General features: G+C 47.6%; 1 protein-coding gene across 6 annotated transcripts in view; it reads left to right on the top strand.

The window, feature by feature from the left end:
- LOC121853595 (cAMP-dependent protein kinase catalytic subunit 1-like) overlaps positions 1-25,971 on the top strand; it is a 104,432-nt gene that overhangs the window by 58,429 nt on the left and 20,032 nt on the right. For 5 of the 6 annotated variants that reach the window (XM_042347834.1, XM_042347833.1, XM_042347832.1 and 2 more), the window contains exons 2-4: positions 14,726-14,787; positions 18,735-18,863; positions 24,507-24,605. In XM_042347834.1, the coding sequence (XP_042203768.1) occupies positions 14,726-14,787; positions 18,735-18,863; positions 24,507-24,605 (290 nt within the window). Of the gene's footprint in view, positions 1-5,225; positions 6,112-14,725; positions 14,788-18,734; positions 18,864-24,506; positions 24,606-25,971 lie in introns of those variants that run through there. The other variant, XM_042347837.1, reaches the window with a different exon arrangement.

A 25,971-nucleotide genomic window follows, 5' to 3' on the forward strand; every position in this document is an offset into this window, starting at 1 on the left:
TTGGTAGACTGGTTGATTGGTGGACTGGTTGGTGATTGGTAGATGGCAGGGTTTGGTGTTGTGCTGGTCGAGTGTGTCCCATCTTGACCAGCGAACGTGTACTTGGTCTGCTTCCTTTCTTCCCTCCTTCCTTCCTTCATCCTTCCCTCTCCTTCACCTGTCTCTCCTTCCTCTTCACCCTTCTTTCCTTCCTTCTCTCCTTCCCTCTTTCCTTCACCCTTCTTTCTTCTTTTCTCCTTCCTTCCCCTCCTCCTTCCTTCACCCTTCCCTGTATCCTTCCCTCCTTCATCCTTCTCCCCCATCGTTCTCGTCTCCTCCCCTGTCGCCCCTACTCATTCCCCTTGCTTTGCCCCTTCCCTCACCTTCTCCTCCCTTTCCCTCACCTCCCTCTCCTTTTCCCTTCACCCCCCTCCTACCCCCTTTCCTTCACCCCCCTCTGGTGCTCTGGAAATCGTCTCAGATCAATGGTACTCAAACTTGGTGCGTCGTTCCTGTAGATTTGTGTGTGTGTGTGTGTGTGTGTGTGTGTGTGTGTGTGTGTGTGTGTGTGTGTGTGTGTGTGTGTGTGTGTGTGTGTGTGTGTGTGTGTGTGGTGCTAATTTTACGTCGTCTAGAAGCTTGTAGATGAAGGGACTAATATTTACTGTACCCCTGTCGACAGCATCCGGGAAGGAATGTGCGTGGTCTCTCCTCCGTTCCCCTCCTTCCCTCCTTCTCTGCCCCGCCTCGTCCCTCCCCGGTGTCAGGAGTCATGGGGCGCCCCCGGGTACAGTCTCGTCCCTGCGTCTCCTGATGGTGTCACCTCCTGCGGCTAATTCCCTTCCTCCTCCTCCTCCTCACAGCTCCTTTCCTCATCTCCCATCTTCCCTTCCCGCCTTCACCTCTCTCCCCACCTCTGAGGCCGATGGTTTAAGATAGTGGTGGGTGGATGGTAGTGGGTGGATGGTAGTGGTGGATGGTAGTGGGTGTGGTAGTGGGTGGATGGTAGTGGGTGGCTGGTGTGGGATGGTGGGTGATGGTGTGAGTGTGGGTGGATGGTAGTGGGTGGATGGTAGTGGTGGTGGTAGTGGGGATGGTGGTGGTGGTAGTGGTTGGTGGGTGGATGGTGGTGGATGGTAGTGGGTGGCTGGTAGTGGGTGGATGGTAGTGGTGGTGGTAGGGTGGATGGTAGTGGGTGGATGGTAGGGTGGCTGGTGGGTGGATGGTAGTGAGGGAAAGTGTGATGTAGGACAGTGTTGTGAGCGGTAGTGACGCCATGTTTACTCCAACAGTTAAACACGACTCCTGTCCTCCACCACCTCACCCCTTTTCCTCCAACACCCTCCCCAAAAACACCCCAACACCGCCCCCACCCCTCTCACCCTCCTGCTTGTACCGGCTAGACATTTCAAAGGAGCGTGGTTTAATTTTTACTCCTCGGGGTGTGTCAAGACCAACCACGAACTGACCTGCATAAACTACCACCCTCAGATCGATTCTTGGTGACCCTTGTGGTAATATTTTCTAACCCTGTGAAAGAGAGAGAGAGAGCGTGTGTGTTAAGAGTGTGCGTGTGAAAGAAAGGTGTGTGTGTGTGTGTGTGTGTGTGTGTGTGTGTGTGTGTGTGTGTGTGTGTGTGTGTGTGTGTGTGTGTGTGTGGACTCTGCTGTAAAATTGGGGAATGTTTATATTAATATTTTGCTTCGACACAATAACTCTCTCTCTCTCTCTCTCTCTCTCTCTCTCTCTCTCTCTCTCTCTCTCTCTCTCACATAAACAGCGCGTGTTGTTGTGTGTCATAGGAGGACCACCACTGATGTCTGCCTTCCTCCTCCTCCTCCTCCTCTTCTTTCTTCTTCTTGATTTTGTTTTAATGTTGTTGTTCTTTATCTTGTCGTTGTTGTTTCCCACTTTGCCATCGTTGGCCTTGAGGAGGGAGGGAGGGAGGGAGGAGAGGGGAGGGAGGGACGGGTCGTTGCCATGGTTACATCACATGAGTTAAGACAGACTGTAAAAATTGATTGAAAACCTCCGTGTGAGATTTACCCACTTATCCGGAAATTTAAGCCAGGTTATCCGGAAATTCACTTAACTTGTGTATCCCAGTTAACCACGCTTAACGTGTGTATCCCAGTTAACCGGATTCGCTTAACGTGTGTATCCCAGTTAACCGGATTCATTTAACTGTAATGTGTGTTGTTAACCGAATTCATTTACTGTTGTGTATTCTAGTTAACCGGAATCTCAATTAACCGCAGTATGTTGGAAAGGAAAACAGTTCATTATTAGACAGGAGAACAGTCTAGAGTGTGTTAGACAGGAGAACAGTCTAGAGTGTGTTAGACAGGAGAACAATCTAGAGTGTTAAGAACAGTCAGAGGTTACAGGAACAGTGGTGACAGGAGAACAGTCAAGGTGTTGACAGAGAACAGTCTAATCAGAGACGGAGAACAGTCTAGGTTGTACAGAGAACAGTCTAGAGTGTGTTAGACAGGAGAACAGTCTAGAGTGTGTTAGACAGGAGAACAGTCTAGAGTGTGTTAGACAGGAGAACAGTCTAGAGTGTGTTAGACAGGAGAACAGTCTAGAGTGTGTTAGACAGGGGTGAGAATGTTGAGTTAGGGTGACAGTCTAGAATTTTTTGATTGTTTATGATTGATATATTCTTGACTGTGTGTGTGTGTGTGTGTGTGTGTGTGTGTGTGTGTGTGTGTGTGTTTATCTATCCTCCTCACCTCATCAATAGTACACTCAGGTAGGTTTACCTGTCATGTCTTGGGTTGTTTCATTACACCTTATAACCGGAGGCGTTTTCCTGGTGAGGGAGGGGGGGGGAGAGGGTAGTTTGGGGTGAGGGGGATGAGGGAGGGAATGTGTGAGGGGTGAGTATTAGGAGAGGAGGAAGAGGCAGAAGTGGAGGTGCAGAGGGAGGGAGGAGGAGGAGATGAGGTGAGGGAGGAAGAGGGGGAGAGAAGAGAGGAGGAGTGTGTGGGAGAGGAGAATGTTAAGAGGAGGAGTTGCAGAGTGAGAGACAGAGGAGAGGGGAGTAGAAGTGAGAGGGATGAGGGGGATGGAGAGGATTCTTGTCATAGTTGTCTTGCCAGTGTCTACGTGACTTGACATTCAGACACCTACCTTGACCCCCCTCCCAAAAAACAACTCCCTCCATCCTCTGTATCATTCATCCTGGGGTGAGGGTGAGGAAGAAAGGGGTGAGGTGAGGAAGAAAAGGGGTGAGGTGAGGAAGAAAGGGGTGAGGGTGAGGGAAGAAAGGGGTGAGGGTGAGGAAGAAAGGGGTGAGGGTGAAGAAAGGGGTAGGGTGAGGAAGAAAGGGTGAGGTGAGGGAAGAAAGGGGTGGAGGGAGGGTGAGGAAGAAAGGGGTGAGGTGAGGAAGAAAGGGTGAGGGTGAGGAAGAAAGGGGTGAGGTGAGGAAGAAAGGGTGAGGTGAGAAGAAGAAGGTGGGGTGAGGAAGAAAGGGTAAGGGTGAGGAGTAGGGAGACACAACATTACCACATCATTAATTAGAGAGAAAAACAAACAATCACCTTTTTTATACATTACCCTCTCATGTATACACCAAAAATACATACACATAATCCCCAGGTATACAGGTGTGACCCCTTCAATCAGCGCCGAGTAATTATCAAATGGCAGGTAAATGCGACAGGTGTGTTATCAATGCTTACCTGTTAATGCTCATTTACCTGGCCACCTGGTTTATTAATTAATATTCTTGTGGATAATTGTAGGTTAGAGTCTTATTGTGGTGGTGGGATGGGGTGGGTGTTTGGTTAGGGTTAGGTTAGGTTTGGTTAGGGTTAGGTTAGGTGGTTGGAAGAGGTTTGATTTTCTGTTTTGTTTTGTGGTGTGTGGCGGGGAGGAGGCAGGCTATTCCCCTCAGGAGCCAACACTCACACACACACACACACACACACACACACACACACACACACACACACACACACACCTATTTATACAAGTCTCCCCAGCGCAAAAAAAACACAATAATATTACACGCACATAGAAAACGCGCACGTGACTGTTCTTGGCTGTATAAATATATCTAGAACGTAACACACACACACACACTTCCTGTTCTTAATTAGACTCCAGGTGATCATAATAAGTCTTTCTTCATATCAGTCTAATTAAGGTGTTGAACAGGTAGAAAAAAAACACGTGAATAACAGGATTGGGGAGGTGGTGTGAGGGATTGGGGAGGTGGTGTGAGGGATTGGGGAGGTGGTACTATTGCGCTTAACACTTTCTTGCCCCAACCAGGATAAAACATGTGTGTCTCTGTTGGGATGTATACATACATACATACATACATATACATATACATACATACATACATACATACATACTTCTGCTCTGTATTCCGGCATAATTTTCTGCTTTCATTATATGCTGATACTTCCCTGCATTCTTTAGTGCTGTGGTGGTTGCGGTGGGTGAGTGGTGGAGGGTGGTGGTGGAGGGTGGTGGTGGTTTTGGGGAGGAAGGGGTGGATGTGGTGGTGGTGGGGAGGGAGGAAGGGGTTGGTGGTGGTGTGTGGGTGGTGGAGGTGGCAATGGTGGTGATAGTGATGGTGGTGTGTGGTAATGTTAGTGGTGGAGGTGTGTAAGGCGCCACCTTGAGCCCCGGGACTGGCTGGCAGGTGGCATTGGGTTGGGTATAGGGGCAGGCGGCCAGTACCCTCTGTGCCCTGGTGCCAGACCCACCACCATCTTTCTCCTCCTGCTGGTGCTCGCCCTCTTGGCACTGCAGTACCTCGCCACCACCATCCCTCTCCCCTCAAGACTCGCCACACTGCAGTCGGTCCTGAACCAGCTCAAAGTTCCTCTCAGTCTTAAGTAAACGCCCAGTCCTGCCCTGAAACGAGCCCTGAGGATGATGGTGGACCGGCTCTGTTGCATCACGTCTCGAGTGTGAGGTTGTAAGAGCTGGTACTCGAGGGTGGTCGTCACAGGGCAGCAGGACAAGGAACTCTGCTGAAGAAGACGAGGGTGAGAGCGGCGACTCTTGGCCGGGTGTTGTGGTGTGGGCGCACCTCCCTGGCACGCCCTACTGAGGGTGTTGTGGTGTGGTGGCAGGCTGTGATACTCCTAGCGCTGTGGCTGCTGTGATTCATAACCTTGGCGCTGGCTGCTGTGATACTCCTAGAACTGTGGCTGCTGTGATTCATAACCTTGGCTGCTGTGATATATACTCCTATCGCTGGCTGCTGTGATATGTACTCCTAGCGCTGGTTGCTGTGATATGTACTCCTAGCGCTGGTTGCTGTGATATGTACTCCTAGCGCTGGCTGCTGTGATATATAAAGTTAGCGCTGGTTGCTGTGATATCGTAGTTGACATAGTTCCCGCAGGTGTCGGCTGTGGGTGGAAGAAGGTCAAGTGTGAGGTGAGACACACAGGTGGCAGCGACGGCCAGATATTAATCACCTGTGAAGGTTTAAATCAAGGTCACGTGGTTACCTCTGACGGCGGCGGGAACACAAACACCGGTAGTGTGAGCACGGCCGTAACCCCTTAGTGTGAGCACGGCCGTAACCCCTTAGTGTGAGCACGGCCGTAACCCCTTAGTGTGATTTATAAGTGTTAAGTGATAAGTGTGTGCTGAAAAACATTTATTGTGAAGGAAAGAAAGAGAGGAAGACATGGTCACCTGATGCTGTGTGGTGTTGTTGTTGGGGAGTGTTGAAGGTTGACCTTGCCGGGAGGTCTGGGTGTCACAGCTCAGGGGGGCTGGTAGGGTAATGCGTATGTGGGGGGGCGACACCAACACCCCAGTAGGCGACAGTGTCATGGGCGAGAGTGTGGGGGGCAGCGGTGGCACGGGCGGGCGTGCCCTCTCCTCCTCTCCGCCTCACCATCAGGAGGCCCAGCAGCAGACGCTCCAGCAAGAACTCCTCCAGAAGGAACAGCAAGAACGGCACAAGCACAGCCAACAGTGCCACCCTCACCCGCGCCTCCCATCACCTGCCAGCCGCCCACGAGCTGGATGAGGTGGAGGGTAGGAGCATGGGGGAGGCGGAAGGGGGTGTGGGTGTGAAGAATTTACTCCAGTGGGCGGTGGGCGTGGTACAAAAGTTCCGCCATCCCTGGCTCGACCCCCTGCCTCTGTCATGTTAGTATTGCTGCCTGCACCGGCCTTCACCCCGTTACGTCTCTACATCATCTTCACTACATCACCATTACGTCACCATAACGTCACACCATCACCATCCCGTCACACCAATACCATCCCGTCACACCATCACCACTACATCACCATTACGTCACACCATCACCATCCCGTCACACCATCACCATCCCGTCACACCACCATCCCATCACCATCCCGTCACACCATCACCACATTACATGAGTGTTAGGTAAGCGTGTCATCACCACCTCCTCTCCAAGCCCCTGACTGCCAAGCACAGTTTAGGCTCTTAAGGTCAGCTGGTGCTGGAGGGGCGGCCATTGTTTACCTGTGAGTGGAGGGCGGGGAAGTGTTGTTGTTTTTGACGTCTGGAGCCAATTCCCGGAAGACTGGTGGTGTCAGCTGATGATGTTTATACTGTCTTGGGGCACACACACACACACACACACACACACACACACACACACACACACACTCTCCCCAATCCCCTCCACCCACTTTCGAATGTGTTCCTCCATCCTTTTTCCTCCCTCCTGCCTAACCTCCCCAATCCTCTGCTCTCCCATCTCCCTTACCTCCCCCCTCCCCACCCCACCCCCACCCCTGGCTCGGGGCCCACTTGTGACCACCACCACTACCTTCCTCCCTCCTACCTGTTGGCTGGCCACACTTGACATTCATTCATTCATCCACTCACTCACCTGTGGCTGCTATCTCCTATATAGACGTGTGAGGAACTGGGAAATACCGGATGAGAAGGACCGGTCCCTCAGGGTAGTTGTGTGTGTGTGTGTGTGTGTGTGTGTGTGTGTGTGTGTGTGTGTGTGTGTGTGTGTGTGTGTGTGTGTGTGTGTGTGTGTGTGTGTGTGTGTGACCAGAAGGCTGTGTATGGTTGGATGGAACTCCTGTGTTTATAACCCCTCTCCCCCTCCACACCCCTCACCCTCCTCATCCCCCCTCCCTCCCTCCCCCACCCCCACAGTGGCACAGCCCACATTCCCTGCTTCCTCTCTTCTTCTTGCAACTCCCTGATGATGCAACACCCATTTGTGCTAACCCTTGGAGTATTGCAGGATTGTGTTGTGTGTTAGTGTACCATAATTCATGTCTTGTGATTATTGAACATTCTGGTGTGTTTTGTCTTGAGAGAGAGAGAGAGAGAGAGATATTTTCCAATATTCTTTACGTCTTTACCCTTAAACCCCTTATCTCTCACCTCCCTTACCTCCTCCCCCACCTTACCTCCTCCATTCTCCCCTCTTCTCATATCCCTCACCTCCTCTTCCCTCACCTCCTCCTCATCTCCCCTTCCTCCCCTTCCCCTACCCCTTCCCCTTCATCGATGATTACAGCGTTGCCACTGTTTACTCCGCCTGTGCTCCTCTTGCGGTGGTGCCACGTGTTGTCCCTGTGGGTGTCTGTCTGTTTGTTTGTTAGTTGTTATGGTGAGGGAGAATGATGGGGGGAGGGAGGGTGCTAGTAATGGGGAGGGAGGTAAGGAGGGGAGGGAGGGGTTAAGATGGGGAGGGGAGGGGTTAAGATGGGGAGGGGAGGTGTGTGTGCGTGCGTGCGTGCGTGCGTGCGCTCATGGTAGGCACTTGTAAAGAGAACTGGCACTGTATATGTAGTGTTGGCACCGTTATACCAGTGGTGGCATTATAGGGTTGGCACTGTATACAGGGGTGACGTTGGCAGTAATTGTTGTCAGCAGGACAGTGGTGGCGTCATTGTTCCGCTTGTTGGTAATCGTTAGTGTCGACAACCTCTAATCACCAGTCAGTGCCAGTCGGTTTTAATCACCAATTTAGTCGCTGCTAAATAAACTGCGATGGTAATTAGCAGTGCCAGGAGGCTTAATGACCTTGTTGAGTCCTGCCAGTCATCATTTGGGTGTTGTGGTGTGTTCATTCATCACCGGTATTCATCACCTGTCCTCATCACCTCATCACCTGTCCTCATCGCCGGTATTCATCACCTGTCCTCATCACCGGTCTTCATCACCTGTCCTCATCACCTGTCCTCATTAGCTGTATTCATTACCTGTATTCATCATTTGGGTGTCTAGTATTCATTGTATTCATTATTCATCGTCGTCATTCATCGTGTTATGCATAGTCATCATTCCTCATCATCAAGACGTGAAGAACAATTTATTATGACTATTTTATTCTGTCTTTGTTCAATCCAGGAATTAGTGACTGTAAAATAATGTTCATGATTTGTTTGTTTGTTTTTGGTTTATGAGATACGTAGGTGTTTGTTTGTTTGTTTTTGTTTGCTCAAAGGAGAACAAAACGTCGGGGATTTGTTTGTTCATATTGTTTGCTTTACTATAAACAAAAACAGCAGGACTTTGAGTAGGTTTGTTTATTGTTGTTTACATCAAGATAAACAAAACATCAATTATTTAACACTTTCGACACGTAAACACTGTTTGTTTGTACTGAACAAAACGGCAATAAAACAGCTGGGATTTGTTTGTCTAGATTTTGTTGGGTAGTGAAACAAAATATAAAAGGTAACAAAATCTACAACAAATTCTGTTTATTGTAATGAAAGTTTATTTATTTATTTATTTATGTGGCGTGACAGGTGAGCTCTTGTGGCCAGGTGTGTGTAGTGAGACAGGCCAGGTGTGTGTAGTGAGACAGGTATGTCAATTATGTGAGAAGAGGGATAGGATGGTGGTAGGTGATGTGGTCGGTGGAGTGGTAGGTGTGGTAGGTGTGGTAGAGGGGAAGTGAAACTGGTGGTGGTGAAGGGAGTAGGAAGGAAGGGGAGAAGAAGGAAAGAAGGAAGGAGGAGAGGAAGGAGGAGGATAGTGATAAAGTGGGTGATATAATCTACCATGAGAGAGAGGGAGGGAGGGAGGGGGGCGGAGTGGGGTTAAGGGGCTGCCTGCAGTGTCGTCGTCAGAGGTCAAGGTTCACCCTCAGCCATCACAGCAGTTGAGGTCATTGATCCTAACCTCTATATGTGGAGAAGGACCTACCCTGCATGGACACCTCACCTCCCCTCACCACCCCTCGTTTCCCCTCACATCGTCTGACCTCTCCTTCCCTCTCCTCACTTCTCCTCATCTCCCTCACTCATCCCCCTCACCTCACCTCCACCCTTAATGACACTTAACACACAGGTAGACCTCAGGTAAACGGCGACTGTTAACACCTCTTGACATACACTATTAAAGAGGAGGAAGAGGGAAGTGAGTGGAGAGGTAACAAGAGGAGGAAGAGGAAGATGAGAAGGAAGGGGACAGCTATTAGAGAGTTAACAGTAGGAGGAGGAGGTTGTGAGAGCCGCCAAGACCAGCACCACCACCACCAACCAGGGACTATGATTCTCAAAGATTCGTACCATAAGTTTATTCTCTCTCTCTCTCTCAGCTTTGGGTCGTAAGTGTATGGTGGGACACACTTAACACACGGACTTAAGGTGTTGGGAGAAAAGATCTTTAAAGAATGTGAACTGAAAGACCTTACCGAGACCTGGCTGACGGTGCCTTAGTTATACCGCCGCCCTAGACCACCTCCCCCTACCCTCCCCCCTCTACCCCCTCACCTCCTTCCCTTCTGCAACGCCCTTGACCCTGACCGCCCCATCGTCCCCTCCTCCTCCTCTTCTCATCATACCAGGGATGCAGACAGCCTGGGGACAGGAGGAGGAGTACCCTGAGGGAGAGAGTGAGGGAGCATAGGGAGGGAGTAGAGGGATGGATATAGGGAGGACTTGCAGAAATGGTTTGATGTAGTTGGGATGTTTATTGTAGTTTAAACACACACACACACACACACACACACACAGGGGGGTATAGTTAAGGTTGACCTCTGAGAGTGTGTACACTTTTACAACCCTAATGCTTGACCGTCACCACCGCCCTCCCTCCTCCTTCCTTCCTTCCTTCCTTCCTTCCTTCCTTCCTTCCTCCCTCCTCCCTAGATAGATTCATGGATGAGGAGGAGTGAACCTCGACAGGAGCTGCGCACAGGCCAACCGGCCTACAGACTCCTTATGTTCTTATGTTCTCCCTCCTTCCTTCCTCCTCCCTCCTTCCCTCCCTCCCTCCTCCCTCCCTCTCCTTCATTGGGTTAGGATTTTCGGCCTCCAGGAAAATTGTTTCTTTTTAGCTGATGCTGAGGGGTGGAGGGAGGAGGAGGGAGGGAGGAGGATGAGAAAAGGAAAGGAAGGAAGGAGTGAGGGAGGGATACCGAAGGACTTAACGTACAGTAAATAATAATACTTCATTTACAAACATGAATCATAATAATACCCATCACCCAATCACACTTGACTCACTGACGGCCCCGCCCACCTCTGACCCCATGGACCAATCAGAGCCATCCTGCGCGCGCATATTGTTTACCTACCTACCTGACTCGGAAAACCAACACTTGACGTCATCTTTTCACGTCTTGGGGTCATCTCAGCTTTATTGTAGAACTCATTAATACAACCCAGAAATAGTGTTGTTGCTGCTGCTATGACGTAGTATTTGTTGTTTATGGTCTGTAGTACTTCCTTAGCAACCGGTAAGTGACGGGGCGTTCTTAAGGAGGGAAGGTGTGTGTGTGTGTGTGTTTTACTGGTTCTGTCCCTTTTCTGTTTCTTCATCTCATCTCCTCCTCCTCCTCCTCCTCCTCCTCCTCCTCCTCCTCCTCCTCCTCCTCCATGCCCTGTCCCGTCACCAATGATAGTAATGACAATGATCTATATATACCCCCCACCCCCCACCCCCACCCCCACTCCCCCACTGTCACCATAGGCTTCCTCCTCCTCCCTCTCCACCTTGATAATAATAGTAATGATATGTAAAATAATGACACATTTACTACTACTACCACCACACCACACGCCTGCAGCACCTCCCCAGCAGCAATAGAGCAGAGAGAGAGAGAGAGAGAGAGAGAGAGAGAGAGAGAGAGAGAGAGAGAGAGAGAGAGAGAGAGAGGAGAGCTGACGCAGTAGTAAATTACTGAGGCGGGTGGGCAGCGCAGTAATTAAAATAAAAGTATATAAAAGAAAAAAGACTGGAGGAAACTTTACAGGAGCCCCTCCATCACCTCCACGCCTCCCTGACGCCCTGGTAGTAGTCACACGAGGTCGGATCGCCTGCGCCGGTGACTACTACAGGCAGGTGGTGGTGACAGAGCGGACCACGGCACCGTAGGGGCTGACCTCACCTAACCTACCCAGACCTAACCTAATCCCACTCCAGACCTAACCTAATCTACCCTAATGTAATCCACTCAACGTAATCTCTAACCTAACCTCTCTCTCTCTCTCTTTTGCATGGTAGGTCACCTGAGGTCACCAGCGTGTCAGAGTTCATAATGGGGGGGGAGTGTGCCGTGGTGCCTCGGGTCATCAGTGCCTTTATAAACACGCGCGTCTGATTAGTGTGTGTGTGTGTGTGTGTGTGTCCGGTTTCATACACCCATGCATCACGCCACGCTACACACACACACACACACACACTACAGTTCATGCTAGGTGATATATTTGGCCTGAGGAGGTGGGCGTGGCCGACACTGTTTGGATAATGTGAGGGGCGTGGCTTAATTATTTAACGAGGGTGTAGTGTGCGTGGTGAGTGGCAGTCGCTGGCTGGTGCGTGAGGGAGTAACACACGCACTCTAGTATACCCCTTATGGAGAGTTTTCCCTTCCATACCTGTGTAGAGTCTCAGGTGCATTTCTGACGCCATTTTGTATCACATAGGTTAGGGTAATGTGTTTGGACGCTTACAGAGTGATTGAGGATTACTATGTATGTATGTATGTATGTATGTATGTATGTATTCTCTCACTCGAGTCTCCAGCACGTAGACCCCACTTAATATTTCCGTGTTGTATTATGTGTGCTGAGGAAGGGAGAGGAGGGAGGACTCGTTTAGGGGTGAAGGGTGATTGGGGGGGGGGAGATATCTTCCTTCCTTCAATCGTTCTTGTTTTTAAGTCATTCGATTTATTCTTTCTTATTTCCAGCTTTTATTCGAATGTTTCTCTTGTTCTATCCTTCTTATTCTTCCTTTTCGTTGCCGTGTTCCTCCTTCCTCCTCTTTTTCCTCCTCTTCCTTCTATCTATCTTTCTTCTCCTTCTTTCCATCTCACTCCCTCCCACCCCCCCTTCTCCTCCTTCTCCTTTCATCTTTCCCCACTCCCTTCCTTATCCTTGCTCCTCTCCCTTCATCTCTCTCTCCCTTCCTCTTTCCGTCTTTTCTCCCTCCTTCCGTCCTTACATCTCCTCCTCTTCCGCTTTGATCTGTCAGACACCTGCTGGCCTTTCCTTCCACTCCCTCCAGTGCACTCAATCTTAACCAACACCACACACCAATACACTACAACACCAACACCACCCACCACAACACCACACCACACCACAACACCACACCACCAACACCACAACACCCCATCACACACCACCAACACCACAACACCCATTAACACCACACCACTATCACCAACACACCATTACCCTCGTCAGTCCCCACGCCTCCTCCTCCCTCCTGCACGAGGCTACTCACCGGACGTCCACTCTGTCCATGTTGGTTCAATTTCATCCTGGGAGCTGTAATAAGGATGTGTGTGTGTGTGTGTTTGTGTGTGTTGATGGGCAAGGTCAAGGCCTCTACAGTACCACAGGGACCTTGGTGTCCTCCCTGCTGACTTGGTAGGTGGAAGGGGGGGTAGTGGGAAGGGGGTAGTGGTGTGGGAAGGTGGTAGTGGGAAGGGGGTGGGGGAAGGTGGTAATGGTGTGGGAAGGGGGGGTGGTGGGAAGGGGGGTATGGTGTGGGAAGGGGGTAGGTGGAAAGGGTGGGGGGGCGTATGGGAAGGAAGGATGATATAGTGAAAAGAACATTCTCTAACACGTATTTAAAAACATCACACCATAACAAAACACCTTTATAATGGCGTGAGTTACCTAGAGGGCGTGAGTTACCTAGAGGGCGTGAGTTACCTAGAGGGCGTGAGTTACCTAGAGGGCGTGAGTTACCTTTAAATGACCCTTCCCAATAATGTATCTCTCCAGCTTTTGTTTATGTTATTGTTGTTGTTATTGTTGCATATGTTGTTGTTGTTGTTGAATTTGTGAAGCAATTTTTTGTGTGAAGGTATTGTGGTGGTGTATTGTGGGGGTAGGGAGGGGGCTGAGTGGTGTTATTGGCTGTTCTAAGGAGGGGGAGGTTGTGTACTCATGTTGTGTATTGATCCGCCCAACTAACTGATCCTCTTGTCTGACTCAAATGTGTAATGACTTATGGGACCCCGGCGATTGGCTATAGTGCACACACACACACACACACACACACTCACACACTCACTCACTCACTCACTCTCCCCAATGCACTAGAGGTTAAAATAGACGACACCTGTAGGTTATGAGAGGCAGGTAGGGTACTGTTCTCACCTGTGCCACACCGAGTAGACAATGGCATCCTCTGCCACACACACACACACACACACACACACACACACACACACACACACAGTTGAATATTTATTGAGGTATTTTGTTTTAAATCTGCTTGTGATTTGTGGCTTGGACATCCCACCTCTCCTCCCACCTCTCCTATACCTCCTCATCCTCGAGTTTCAACATCCCCCAATAACCCCCCCTTGCCCCCCCCAACCCCTCTCACCCTCCTCCTCACCCCCCTCCCAACACCCCCTCCCCCGAATGACAATAACAAGGGTGGCATTACGATAGGTGTGGTGGCGGACTGTCAATGATGCTCCATGGCCACCACCACTACCACACCACCACTCACCACCAATCATCACCAATCACCACCACTACCATCATCTCCTTCAGCATTACCACCACCTTCACCACTACTATCTCCCCCACCACCACATCATCACCATTCTCACCTCCACCACTACCATCACCATCCCTACCACCATCAGCCTCCCCATCAACACACACACACACACACACACACACACACACTCTTAATATCAAGTCAATTTACATACTGAATCAAGTCGTCATATAAGGAAATTAAATACTTTTTTTTTACAATTGCCAAGTGTATCGTATACCAGGTGTGTCGTATACCAGGTGTGTCGTATACCAGGTGTGTCGTATACCAGGTGTGTCGTATACCAGGTGTGGGATACCAGGTGTGTCGTATACCAGGTGTGTCGTATACCAGGTGTGTCGTATACCAGGTGTGTCGTATACCAGGTGTGTCGAATACCAGGTGTGTGGGATACCTGAATTAATTACATTTCATTTAGCTAATAATTAAATGGGATATTGGAGCCTGTATAGGGAGAAATATATATTAATTATATATATATTTGGTCAATACGTCAAATGGTCTTTATATAAATTGCCGGAGGTGTTGTGTGTATTGAGGTAAACACTATTAATATATACGTTGTTATCTATTTGTTGTTGTTTACGTATTTTTAATTTTTCATTTTGTTTTAATTTTTTTTTATCAAGTCTTGTAATTCCATTTTTATCAACATCTTTTTTTTTATTGTTTATTTGTTTTTTCTTCATTTTCTTATTCCTATGTTTTATCAAGTCTTCCAATTCCATCTTTATCATGACCTTCTAATAATTCCTTCTCTTTTCTCCCCCACAGTCAAAGAGTTCCTCGAAAAGGCGAAAGAAGAGTTCGAAGAAAAATGGAAAAGTCCCGCAAAGGTGAGAGGAAAAAACACAAGATTTATTCCCTTGGTTTAATTTTAAGGAGATGGTTAGGTTAGGTTTATTCTGGTTAGGTTAGGTTAGGTTTATTCTGGTTAGGGTTGAGAATACAGTCGCTTGGTTGTGTCAGTGAGCGATTTATTTTACGTCCAGGGTTAAAAAAATACACTGGAGCTATTTATTCAGATAAAGCTTCAAAATATACACTGAGCTATTTATTCGGGTGAAGTTTAAAGACAGTGAGCTATTTATTCAGGTCATTGTGACGAGGAGAATCGCTTGGGTCGTGTCAGAGTTATTTATTCCACGAGAGGCAGAGAGGAGGAGAGCAGCATACTGTAATAAGCTCTCTCTCTCTCTCTAACCACTACCCAAATATTCAGGCCTACTGTTGGTGGTGGTGGTGGTGGTGGGCGTGGGCGTGAATGGGTTAAGAGGCGGCAAGTGTTAGTGGCAAAAGTGGGGGTGCATCTCATGAGTGGTGATAGGTGGGTGATGATTGTGGTGGTGATAGGTGGGTGATGATTGTGGGTGGGTGATGGTGGTGGTAGATGGGTGATGGTAGTGGTGGTGATAGGTGGATTATTATTATTATTATTATTTTGTTTTTTATTATTATTATTATTATTATTATTATTATTATTATTATTATTATTATTATTTTATTGATAGTTTTATTTATGGTCACTGTGGGAGTAGATAGTAATGTCCAGAATATTTTGTCCGGGAGAGATCTAGTTGTGTCCGGACAAAGTCAGCTCATGTCCTCGCATCCGTAATGGGTGAGATCTCATCCAGTCAGGTCCAGATCAGGTCCGGGAAGGGGGGTGAGGGGTGGAAGGAGAGGAATGGGAGGGCTAGGGGATGAGAGGTAAGGAAAGATGAGGGGTGAGGGAAAAGGGAGGATGAAAGAGAGGGGAAGAGGTAAAGGAGGTGTGATAAGGAGAGGAAGGCGAAGGAACCCTGAGCTGGTATCCTGACTGTGTGTGTGTGTGTGTGTGTGTGTGTGTGTGTGTGTGTGTGTGAGAGAGAGACGTAACCTACAATTAGTGTGGCCTGGCCTTGGTCTCCTCGCGTCCACTTAACGCTATTATCCACCCGGATTTGAGTCGTGGCACTGGGTGGGTGGGTGGGTGGGGTGGTGGTGGGTGGGTGGGTGAGCTAGGTTTTGATGGATGAAGGTGAGGATGGATGAGGGTGGGAGGTGACTATCGGCGTGGGTGAGGGTGGGAGGGTGAAGGTCGGGTGGGCGGGTGTCTCTCTATCTAGCTATTTTGTTCCCCCGTTTACAGAATGGGAGAGCAACACACACACGAAGGACGACGTTTGATAAAAGTTGTCTGCCTGGGTGTGTGGGTGTCCGGGTGGGGTGGGTGGTGTGTGGGTGTCCGGGTGGGTGGGAGTGGATGTTCGGGTTAGGTGGGTGATGATGATAGGTGGATTATTATTATTATTATTGTTGTTGTTTTTGTTATCATTATTATTGTTTTTGTTAGTTTTATTTATGGTCACTATGGGAGTAGATTAGGTAATGTCCAGAGTATTTTGTCGGGAGAGATCAAGATGTGTTCAGATTTAGTCCGCCTCGTCTCCTCATATCCAGATCGGGTGAGTGAGATCTTGTCCAGTCGGTATATTAAATGGGGTTGAATTAATGATGTCTTATGTAAGGTGTGTGTGTGTGTGTGTGTGTGTGTGTGTGTGTGTGTGTGTGTGTGTGTGTGTGTGTGTGTGTGTGTGTGTGTGATTATAACTAAAAATAACTTAATTCTCTCTAGTAGGATTATAATGTAAGGACTGAACCCTTCTTAAAAGCAAACAGGCAGGCGGGAAGGAAGGTTTATCAGCTGATGTTTGTTGACACGATCAGCTGATGAAGGTTGTACATATAACCACGTGTACGGCTCTCAGGGTTACCACGTGTTACATGATGATCTTGTAATAATGATAATGATGATGATGATGTAGATGTAATAGTAGTAGTGTCATTAACTGGTGATTCAGTAGCAAGTATTGGCGCACAGTTGGGTGTGAGCCCTCGACGCCTGGTCTGACTCCCACGTCCAGAATAAACCCTTGTAAGTGCGTCACCTGCCTCCCTCTTCTTCCCATCTCTCTCCTCTCCTTCTTCGTCTTTCCTCCTCCCATTTCATTTCTTCCTTCTTTCCACTTCTCCCTTTCTTTCCCTTCCCTTCACTGTCCTCCCTCCACCCCCCTAATTCTCCCTCCCCAACCTTCTCGTCTACTCACCATTCCCTCCTCTCCTCCCTTTCCTCCCCACCATTTCCTCCTCCTCTACTCCACTTAACTCCCCTTTCCCTCCATACCCGGTGAGTCAGTCCTCTCCTACTCCCATACTTAGAATTAGTCTTTCCCCTCCTCCCTCCCCACAGGATCATTAATAACACCTGTTCGTTTCTTACAGGTAATAAACCTCTCACCATATACAGTTTTTCTCCTTCCTAAACAATTTAATCATCGTAAGGTGTGTGTGTGCGTGCGTGCGTGCGTGCGTGCGTGCGTGCGTGCGTGTGTGCGTGCGCGCGCGTGCGTGTGTGTGTGTGTGTGTGCGTGCGTGCGCGCGCGCGAGCGCTTACGTAACTCAGTCAAGTGGCAACGAGCGATTGTGATGTAATAAATAATGGTGTCTTTGTTGAACACACACATACACACACACCACACACACACACACCAAACACACACACACACACACACACACACATTATTAAACTCAGGCAACGTCATACACACAAACAGGTATACAGTCTAGTGGTTTTATATCATGTTCTTATTGTGTTATCCTGCCAACCATCCCCCCCCACCCCCACAATGTTGTCAAGCGTGTGTAGGAGCGTGCCGTCCCATGCTCCCTTAGCTTACAGGAGCGTGACACCCCATGCTCCCGTATCATTAAGAGTTGTGACACACCTGGGCTAATAGGCAACTCTAGATGACCCCGAGTTTGAGACGCCTCACCTGGTTGCCATGGGAACTGAGTCAGAGGTCCCTGTCAGGTATTAGTTTAGTCAGCCCAGTGCATGACTCATGATCTGACTGGTGGATGTTTATCTTGCATGAGGGAAACCCATTAGATCTGGGGGCCCCGTTAGAACTAGGATCAAATCTGTTTCTTAGGTTAAGTGTGTGTGTGTGTGTGTGTGTGTGTGTGTGTGTGTGTGTGTGTGTGTGTGTGTGTGTGTGTGTGTGTGTGTGTGTGTGTGTGTGTGTGTGTGTGTGGTAGGTAGGTAGAAAGGTTTGTGGTGGTGGCCAAGGTGAGGGGACCAGAGTGCCACACCAACCATGAGAGAGGTAGCACTCACACACCTTGGCACTCACACATCATCCCTTCTACACTACCAACAATTCTCATCACACCTCTGGGGGGGGAGGGGAGGTTACTGCGCTCTCTCTATTTAGTATTAATACGTGTGATAGATACATACACGGAGAGAGAGAGAGAGAGAGAGAGAGAGAGAGAGAGAGAGAGAGAGAGAGAGAGAGAGTAGCATCATACTAACTTCGATACACACACATACACATAAGACAGTACATGGGTTACATACATACCCCCTGTACATACATACATACATACATACACTACCACTTTATAAACAAACAACACATTATAATCCACGATCTCTACACACTCTTAACATATCGTGCTGGGTAAAATAAATTGGATCTTATGCCTCATCGTATGTTTGTTATAATGGCCTAAATAAACTGTTTATTCTTGTATGTCTATTATAATATCTAAATAAACCCTAATATCTAACTGTGTATGTGTGTTGTTATGGGTAGGTTAAGTGAACAAACTGTAATTTTCCATGTCAAGATTCATTAATCATAATCTTCTCTCCCTCTTCTCTCCCTCCGTCTTCTCCCCCCCCTCTTCTCTCCCCATGTCAACATCCAGTAATCACCCCCCATCTCTCCCCCTACAGAACACGGCGTGCCTGGACGACTTCGAACGACTCAAAACCCTGGGCACGGGTTCCTTTGGGCGGGTGATGCTGGTCCAACACAAGGCAACCAAGGAGTATTATGCCATGAAGATACTCGATAAACAGAAGGTAATTGTGGTAGTGTGGTGTAGTGGTAGTGGTGGGGTGGTGTGATGTGGTGGTGGTATGGTGGAGTGGTAGTGGTGGGATGGTGTGATGTAGTGGTGGGTGGTGTGGTGGAGTGGTAGTAGTGGGGTGGGGTGGAGTGGTGGGTGGTGTGGTGGTTTAAAATGTCACTATATATATACATACATGTTCTCTGTCTCTTCTCTCTTCTCTTCTCTTCTCTCTCACACACGGGTATTTATACACAAGTTAAGCCTGGCAGGTAGGAGGATCATGTGTGTTGTCACTGAAGGAAAAATGTTTTGAAGATTGCAGAGTGAAGGACACAAAGATTTATATATAGTATACTGTGTTGATGAAGTAGAGGCAGTGAGGTGGGGGTAAGTTGGGGTGATGTAGAGGCAGTGGAGGGGGTGTTAGTGATTGAGGTAGGGGTGTTGGGGAGATGTAGAGGCAGGAGGAAAGAGATGTAGAGGCAGGGAGGGGGGTGATGGGAGGCAGGAGGGAGAGTTGGGGTGATGTAGAAAGAGGGGAGTGTTGGGTGATGTAGAGGCAGTGAGGGGGTGTTGGGGGGTGATGTAGATGCAGTGAGGGAGGTTGGGGGTGATGTAGAGGCAGGAGGGGGGTGTTGGGGGGTGATGTAGAGGCAGGAGGGGGGTGCTAGGGGTGATAGGCAGTGAGGGAGGTTGGGGGTGATGTAGATAGCAGGAGGGGAGCAAGGGGGGGTGATGTGAGAGGCAGTGAAGGAGGTTGGGGTGATAGAAAGGCAGTGAAGGAGTAGTTAGTATGGAGGCAGTAAGGGAGTGTGGGGGTGATGTAGAGGCAGTGAGGGTGAGTTGGGGTGATGTAGAGGTGAGGGAGTGCTGGGGTGATGTAGAGGCAGTGAGGGAGAGTTGGGGGTGATGTAGAGGCAGTGGAGGAGTTTTTTATGTAAGTAAAATAATTTCAATAATTTTTATTAAGTTTTACTAAAGTAGAAATGATTTAGTTTATATTTAAAGTATAAATTCTGTTGCAGTTTTTCTTAAGTCTATTAAAGTAGGAATTAAAGTAGAAGCGATACAGTAGTAGTGCAAGAGAGTAGAAATAACAGTACTAGTTGCTATTAAAAGTTAAATAGCTTAAAGGACATCTTACCCTAGTCTGAAAATTTATGTTACTTGGATTTTTTTTAACATAATATACAAACTCCACTGTGTCACTCACCTAACCAAAATGGCGACGAGATTCTATTGACTCTACTGGAGATAATTATTTGTTGATTGATGTTACCTGTGTGTGTAGAGGCAGGAACACAGAATACGGAACTAGTGGCTCCTGAACCCCCGCTGGCTGGATCTCTCTGTGTCGATCAGTGTGTGTCGGATGTGGTGGTCGCCAAACAGCTGATCAATATTGACTTATTCATAAACATTTCTGGGTTACTTTTTTGTTAATATGTAACTAAATTAACCTCTGGGAATTTTTAACATTTATTATGAGTATTTTATCTGCCTATGACGGGGTTAATAGTGGTGTATCCAGGAAGTTAAGATTGTATTGGCGTTCGTGTAGGCGGGAAGGAGTGTGTCGGCCGTGACGTCAGCGGGGCTCTTTTTTGTTTGTGTGTGTGTGACGTCAGAATACAGTATATTTCATTCATGATGTAGGTGGCATTTGTGGCCATGTTATAGCTATTGATAGTTAAAGGTTGTTTGTGCCGCCCCCCAATAATAACAATAACATCAAGAGGCCTCGAGAGTAAATCAGGAATTGAGCCTCTCCTATATGCCAGCCGCCATTGTTCTAGTTCCGGGTTATATTTCGCAATTAAGGAAATGAATGATTCACTCGATCGGAAACAAGAGTGATTAAAGAGTCGGTCATGAAGTCGGGTCTGGTCGGTGTGGTCGTGGATCATTGAGGAAAAAATATAAAATTCTTGGTGATTTTTTTTGGTTGGTGAAAGGGTCAAGGATTTTGGGTATTGATAAGGAAGTGTTTAACTCTCTCTCTCTCTCTCTCTCTCTCTCTCTCTCTCTCTCTCTCTCTCTCTCTGGCCAGTTCGTTGACATAGAACAGACACATGGGCCGTTTACGTGGAATAGAGGTCAATACTTGTTTACACGCGACAGTAAAGGTCATGATAGTTTGTTTACAAGGAGTAGTGACCAAGGATTGTTTTGTTTACATGACACGAGGAGGAGAAGAAGAGGGGGAGGAGGAAGACGAGGAGGTGTAATATTGTGTGGAAACTTCATCTAGGAGAGGGTCACACACACACACGCACACACAGGGGGGGGGGATTCCACACCCATAAAACGACAGGTAGAATGTCTTAGCCCAGGTAGGTCGGTGCCTTAATTAAGTAACACCTGTACCTCAATCTGCTACTGTGCGAGTTGGCTGTGGTGGCGTGCTGGTGGTGGTGAAGGGGTGTTGTGGTGGTGAAAGGATAGTGTGGTGGTGGAGGGTCTGGGATTATGGTGATGGTGAAAGGGGATTCTGTTGTCACCTACCCACCTCCACGCTACTTTGCCCTAAGACACAAGACTCTCATTTGCATATTATATTTACCCCTGGCCTTTTGGAGTCAATCTTGGAATACACTCTGGCGGGGAGGTGGATTTTGCCATGAAAAAATATTATTATTATTATTATTATTATTATTATTATTATTATTATAAGTATATATCTAATTATGATGATATAGGTAAAGGTGATAATAATAATAATAATAATAATAATAATATTAATAATAATAATAATAATAATAAGATTCAGGTGTTTCTAGTAATGTCTTATAAATCGAGTCTTTTTTTTAAGGTATTTCAGGTAAAGTCTTATAAATCGAGTCTTTTTTTAAGGTATTTCAGGTAAAGTCTTATAAATCGAGTCTTTTTTTTAAGGTATTTCAGGTAAAGTCTTATAAATCGAGTCCTTTTTTAAGGTATTTTAGGTAAAGTCTTATAAATCGAGTCTTTTTTTAAGGTATTTTAGGTAAAGTCTTATAAATCGAGTCTTTTTTATGTAAGCCTGATGCGTGTCTGCTGGGTAAGGTCTGAAGCCAGAGATTCATGAATATATTTTACATAAATATTCCTGTGGGAGGTGACGGTGAGGCTCATAGAGGCTTGTAAACACACTGGAGGCAGGTGAAGGGTGTCTGCCATTACCTGAAGGGGGAAAGCCCGCTATTACCTGAAGGGGGGGGAGGCAGGCACTACATTACTGAAGGGGGGGAGGTGGCCCGGCCATTGCCTGAAGGGGGAGGGTTCAAGGATTACCTGAAGGGGGAGGTGTCTGCTATTACCTGAAGGGGGGAGGTGTCTGCCATTACCTGGAAGGGGGGGGGAGGCTCAGCTGACACCTGGAAGGGGGGGGAGGTGTCTGCCATTACCAGGCTGGGAGGGTCTAATACCTGGGAAGGGGGGGGAGGTGTCTGCCATTACCTGAAGGGGGAGGTGTCTGCCATTACCTGAAGGGGGGGGGAGGTGTCTGCCATTACTTGGAGGGGGGGGGAGGTGTCTGCTATTACTTGAAGGGGAGGTGTTCATTACTTGAAGGGGGGAGGTAAGTCTGCCATTACCTGAAGGGGAGGTGTCTGCCATTACCTGAAGGGGGAGGTGTCTGCCATTACTAGAAGGGGGGGAGGTGTCTGCCATTACCTGGAAGGGGGGGGGAGGTGTCTGCCATTACCTGAAGGGGAGGTCTGCCATTACCTGAAGGGGGGAGGTGTCTGCTATTACCTGAAGGGGGGAGGTGTCTGCCATTACCTGAAGGGGGGGAGGTAGTCTGCCATTACCCGGAAGGGGGGGAGGTGTCTGCCATTACCTGAAGGGGGAGGTGTCTGCCATTACCTGAAGGGGGGAGGTGTCTGCCATTACATGAAGGGGGAGGTGTCTGCCATTACCTGAAGGGGGGATTTAAATGGCCATAAAGAATTTTAAAATACACTAAGAGACATTTAAAGTGATCAGAAATATTTAAATGTCAGAAGCTGTAAATTAGTTGAAAGGAAATGTATTTAATGACCCTATACAGCATTTAAATGACTCTATGAGGTATTTAAATGGTCTGAAATGCGAGAAAATACCAGATATGACATTTCAAAGGCTAGAAAAATGGCGCCTGGGGTTAGGTTTGGCTGCCCTTGGTGGCTCGCGTTTCACTTGGCGAATTTTTCATATGCAAATTACTTAAGCTGATGACTACCTGGCCCAGTGCTGACGCTTGTTGTGGTGCTGGGCTGATCTTGGTGGTGTTGATGGTGGTAGTGGTGTTGATGGTGGTAGTGGTGGTGGCCACGGTGGTGGTAACAGGTAATGTGGGTGTCTGTAGAAAATAATGATGGTAAGAATTTATGTTAATAACCTTTTCTTTATACCATCTACACCCACCACATCCACACCCACCACATCCATTCCCACTACTCCCATTCCCACCTACACCCACCACATCTACACCCACCTACACCCACACCATCTACACCCACCCACACCATCTACACCCACCCACCTACACCCACACCATCTACACCACCCCACACCCACACCACTCCACACCACCCCCACACCCACACCATCTACACCTGCCCCCACACCATCTACACTCACCCACCCACACCCACACACCCACCTACACACACATCTACACCCACACACCCACCCACACACACACACCATCTACACCCACACACCTACCTACACCCACACCATTTCTCCACATCTATTTGACTTCATACCTATTGCCTGAGCCTGGTTAATATTTCACACCTGGCTTAGCCATTTGCTACCTCTCACACTCATTAATATTTCATTTCACACACATTTGGCTACACCATCACTCTACACCTCACATTATTTCACATTCATTTCACACCATTACCATTTAAAGACACACACACACTTGTTTCACACACACACATATTCCACACATTCCACCTACACACCTGCTGCTTAAAAGACGAGATATTTTACCACTGACCCACACCCCTGTGTGTGTGTGTATGAGGAGGCTGTTTGCTGCTCTACTGCACCAGACTGGGCGTAAGTATATGTAGTGGGCGGTGGTGGTAGGCGTGGCTGGTGTGTGTGTGTGTGTGTGTGTGTGTGTGTGTGTGTGTGTGTGTGTGTGTGTGTGTGTGTGTGTGTGTGTGTGTGTGTGTGTGTGTGTGTGTGTGTGTGTGTGTGTGTGTGTGTGTGTGTGTGTGTGTGTGTGTGTGTGTGTGTGTGTGTGTGTGTGTGTGTGTGTGTGTGTGTGTGTGTGTGTGTGTGTGTGTGTGTGTGTGTGTGTGTGTGTGTGTGTGTGTGTGTGTGCGCGCGCGCGTCCTTCTTCCCTAAACTATAAATAAACTCTTACTTGTAATATTTCTTCTATATTAAGTAAGTTATTATTTTATTCATATATTTATAAGCTATCGAATTCTAAGACATATAATTCATGTTTGTGTCCACTATATATATATTTTTAATTGAGTTAGTTGGTGAATTACAAGACATTATATAATGCATGGGTTGTGTTTATATAATCCATGGGTTGTGTTTATATAATCCATGGGTTGTGTTTATATAATCCATGGGTTGTGTTTATATAATCCATGGGTTGTGTTTAGTATTATATAGTGTCTGTCTGTATGTCATGGTAATCGTATCTTTGGTATTTCAGGTGGTCAAGTTGAAACAGGTGGAACACACCCTGAACGAGAAGCGAATATTACAGGCCATCACCTTCCCCTTCCTGGTGTCTCTAGAGTTCCACTTTAAGGTAAATTATGATGAGGTTATGGGCTGTCTTCTTCTGCCTCCTCCTCCTCTTGCTCTTCTTATTTAACTTGTCCTATTCTTCCTCTTCTTTTTATTGTTATCTTCTCTTCTTCCTCTTTTTCCCTTCTTTGCCTTCCTCTTTCTTCCTTTTCTCCCTCTTTTTATTGCTATCTCCTCCTCCTCCTCTTCCTCTTCTTTTTCTTCTTCCTGCTGTTATTTCTTATTGACTTCATTTTCCTGCAATGTCTCCTCCTCCTCCTCCCTCTTCTTCTTATGCCTCCTTCCTTCCCTATCATCCACTTTCCCTCCATCTTTTCTTCTTTACCTCTTTTCTCCCTCTCCTTTTCACATTCCTTCTCTCTCTCTCTTTCTCCCCTCTCCCCCTCTCACCCTCTCTCCCCTCTCCCCTCTCCCTCTTCTCCCTCTCTAATCACATAAACCCAGATTCTATAAGTAATAATATTTTCATAACTCTGTACTAATTCCACTTTTATTACAGGTACGTCATTTCCTCTTCGTTTAGCAAGTTACCTGTTATTAGTGTAGTCAGTTACCTGTTATTAGTGTAGTCAGTTACCTGTGTTGTTATTGATGTAGTTACTCCATTTGTTAGGGTGGGTGCGGGTGGAAGATGCCCTGCGCTGGTGGGCGGGAGAGAGAGAGTGTGTTTATTGAATTAGGATTGACCTTCATTGCTCTGTGGCTATATGGTTGAGTGTGGGTGGGTGTATGTGTGTGGGGGTTGTTAAAGTGTGTGTGTGTGAAGCTACTAATTAACAGGGCCAGGATACAGAGCCAGTTCAGATGACCTTGTTTGCTCCCGGTAGTAGAAGCCTGGTGGCGACACTATCAATCTGGGCTCAGACTATGACAGCTCACTACTATTCTCCTCCGTTAACTTACTCAAGAGATCTTATGTAGTCATCTCATATAAACTAGGACACAAATATAACCAAAAATCAATAAAATAAAATCATAAGTCATTAAAGGTGTTTTGATTTTATCTATAAGGGGTAATAATATCTCTAATTTGTATATTCTAGTTAAATTCACAAGAGGAAGGTAAATGATGTCTCTAAGGATCATTATCATATTTTTCCTGGTGTAAATTAACCTCTTTCGTTGTTAGGGTTCTCTGACGTGCGGCTAGGGAGAGAGTGTCATCCGGGCTGGAATAGGTTCTGATCACTCGACACCGTTTCTAAGAATAGACCAAGGATTCTTAACACCGTGTCTCAAGGTGACAGTAAAACAACACTACCCAACCTATCTTCACCTCTCATGGTTAAGAGATACGTTGATAGGAATTTTGGGTGGGGCAGGGCAGGGTGGGGTGGGGTTGGGCGTGACGAAGATACCATTCAGGA

The sequence above is a fragment of the Homarus americanus genome, unplaced genomic scaffold (assembly GCF_018991925.1).
Source record: "Homarus americanus isolate GMGI-L3 unplaced genomic scaffold, GMGI_Hamer_2.0 scaffold4896, whole genome shotgun sequence".
Taxonomy (NCBI): Eukaryota; Metazoa; Arthropoda; class Malacostraca; order Decapoda; family Nephropidae; genus Homarus; species Homarus americanus.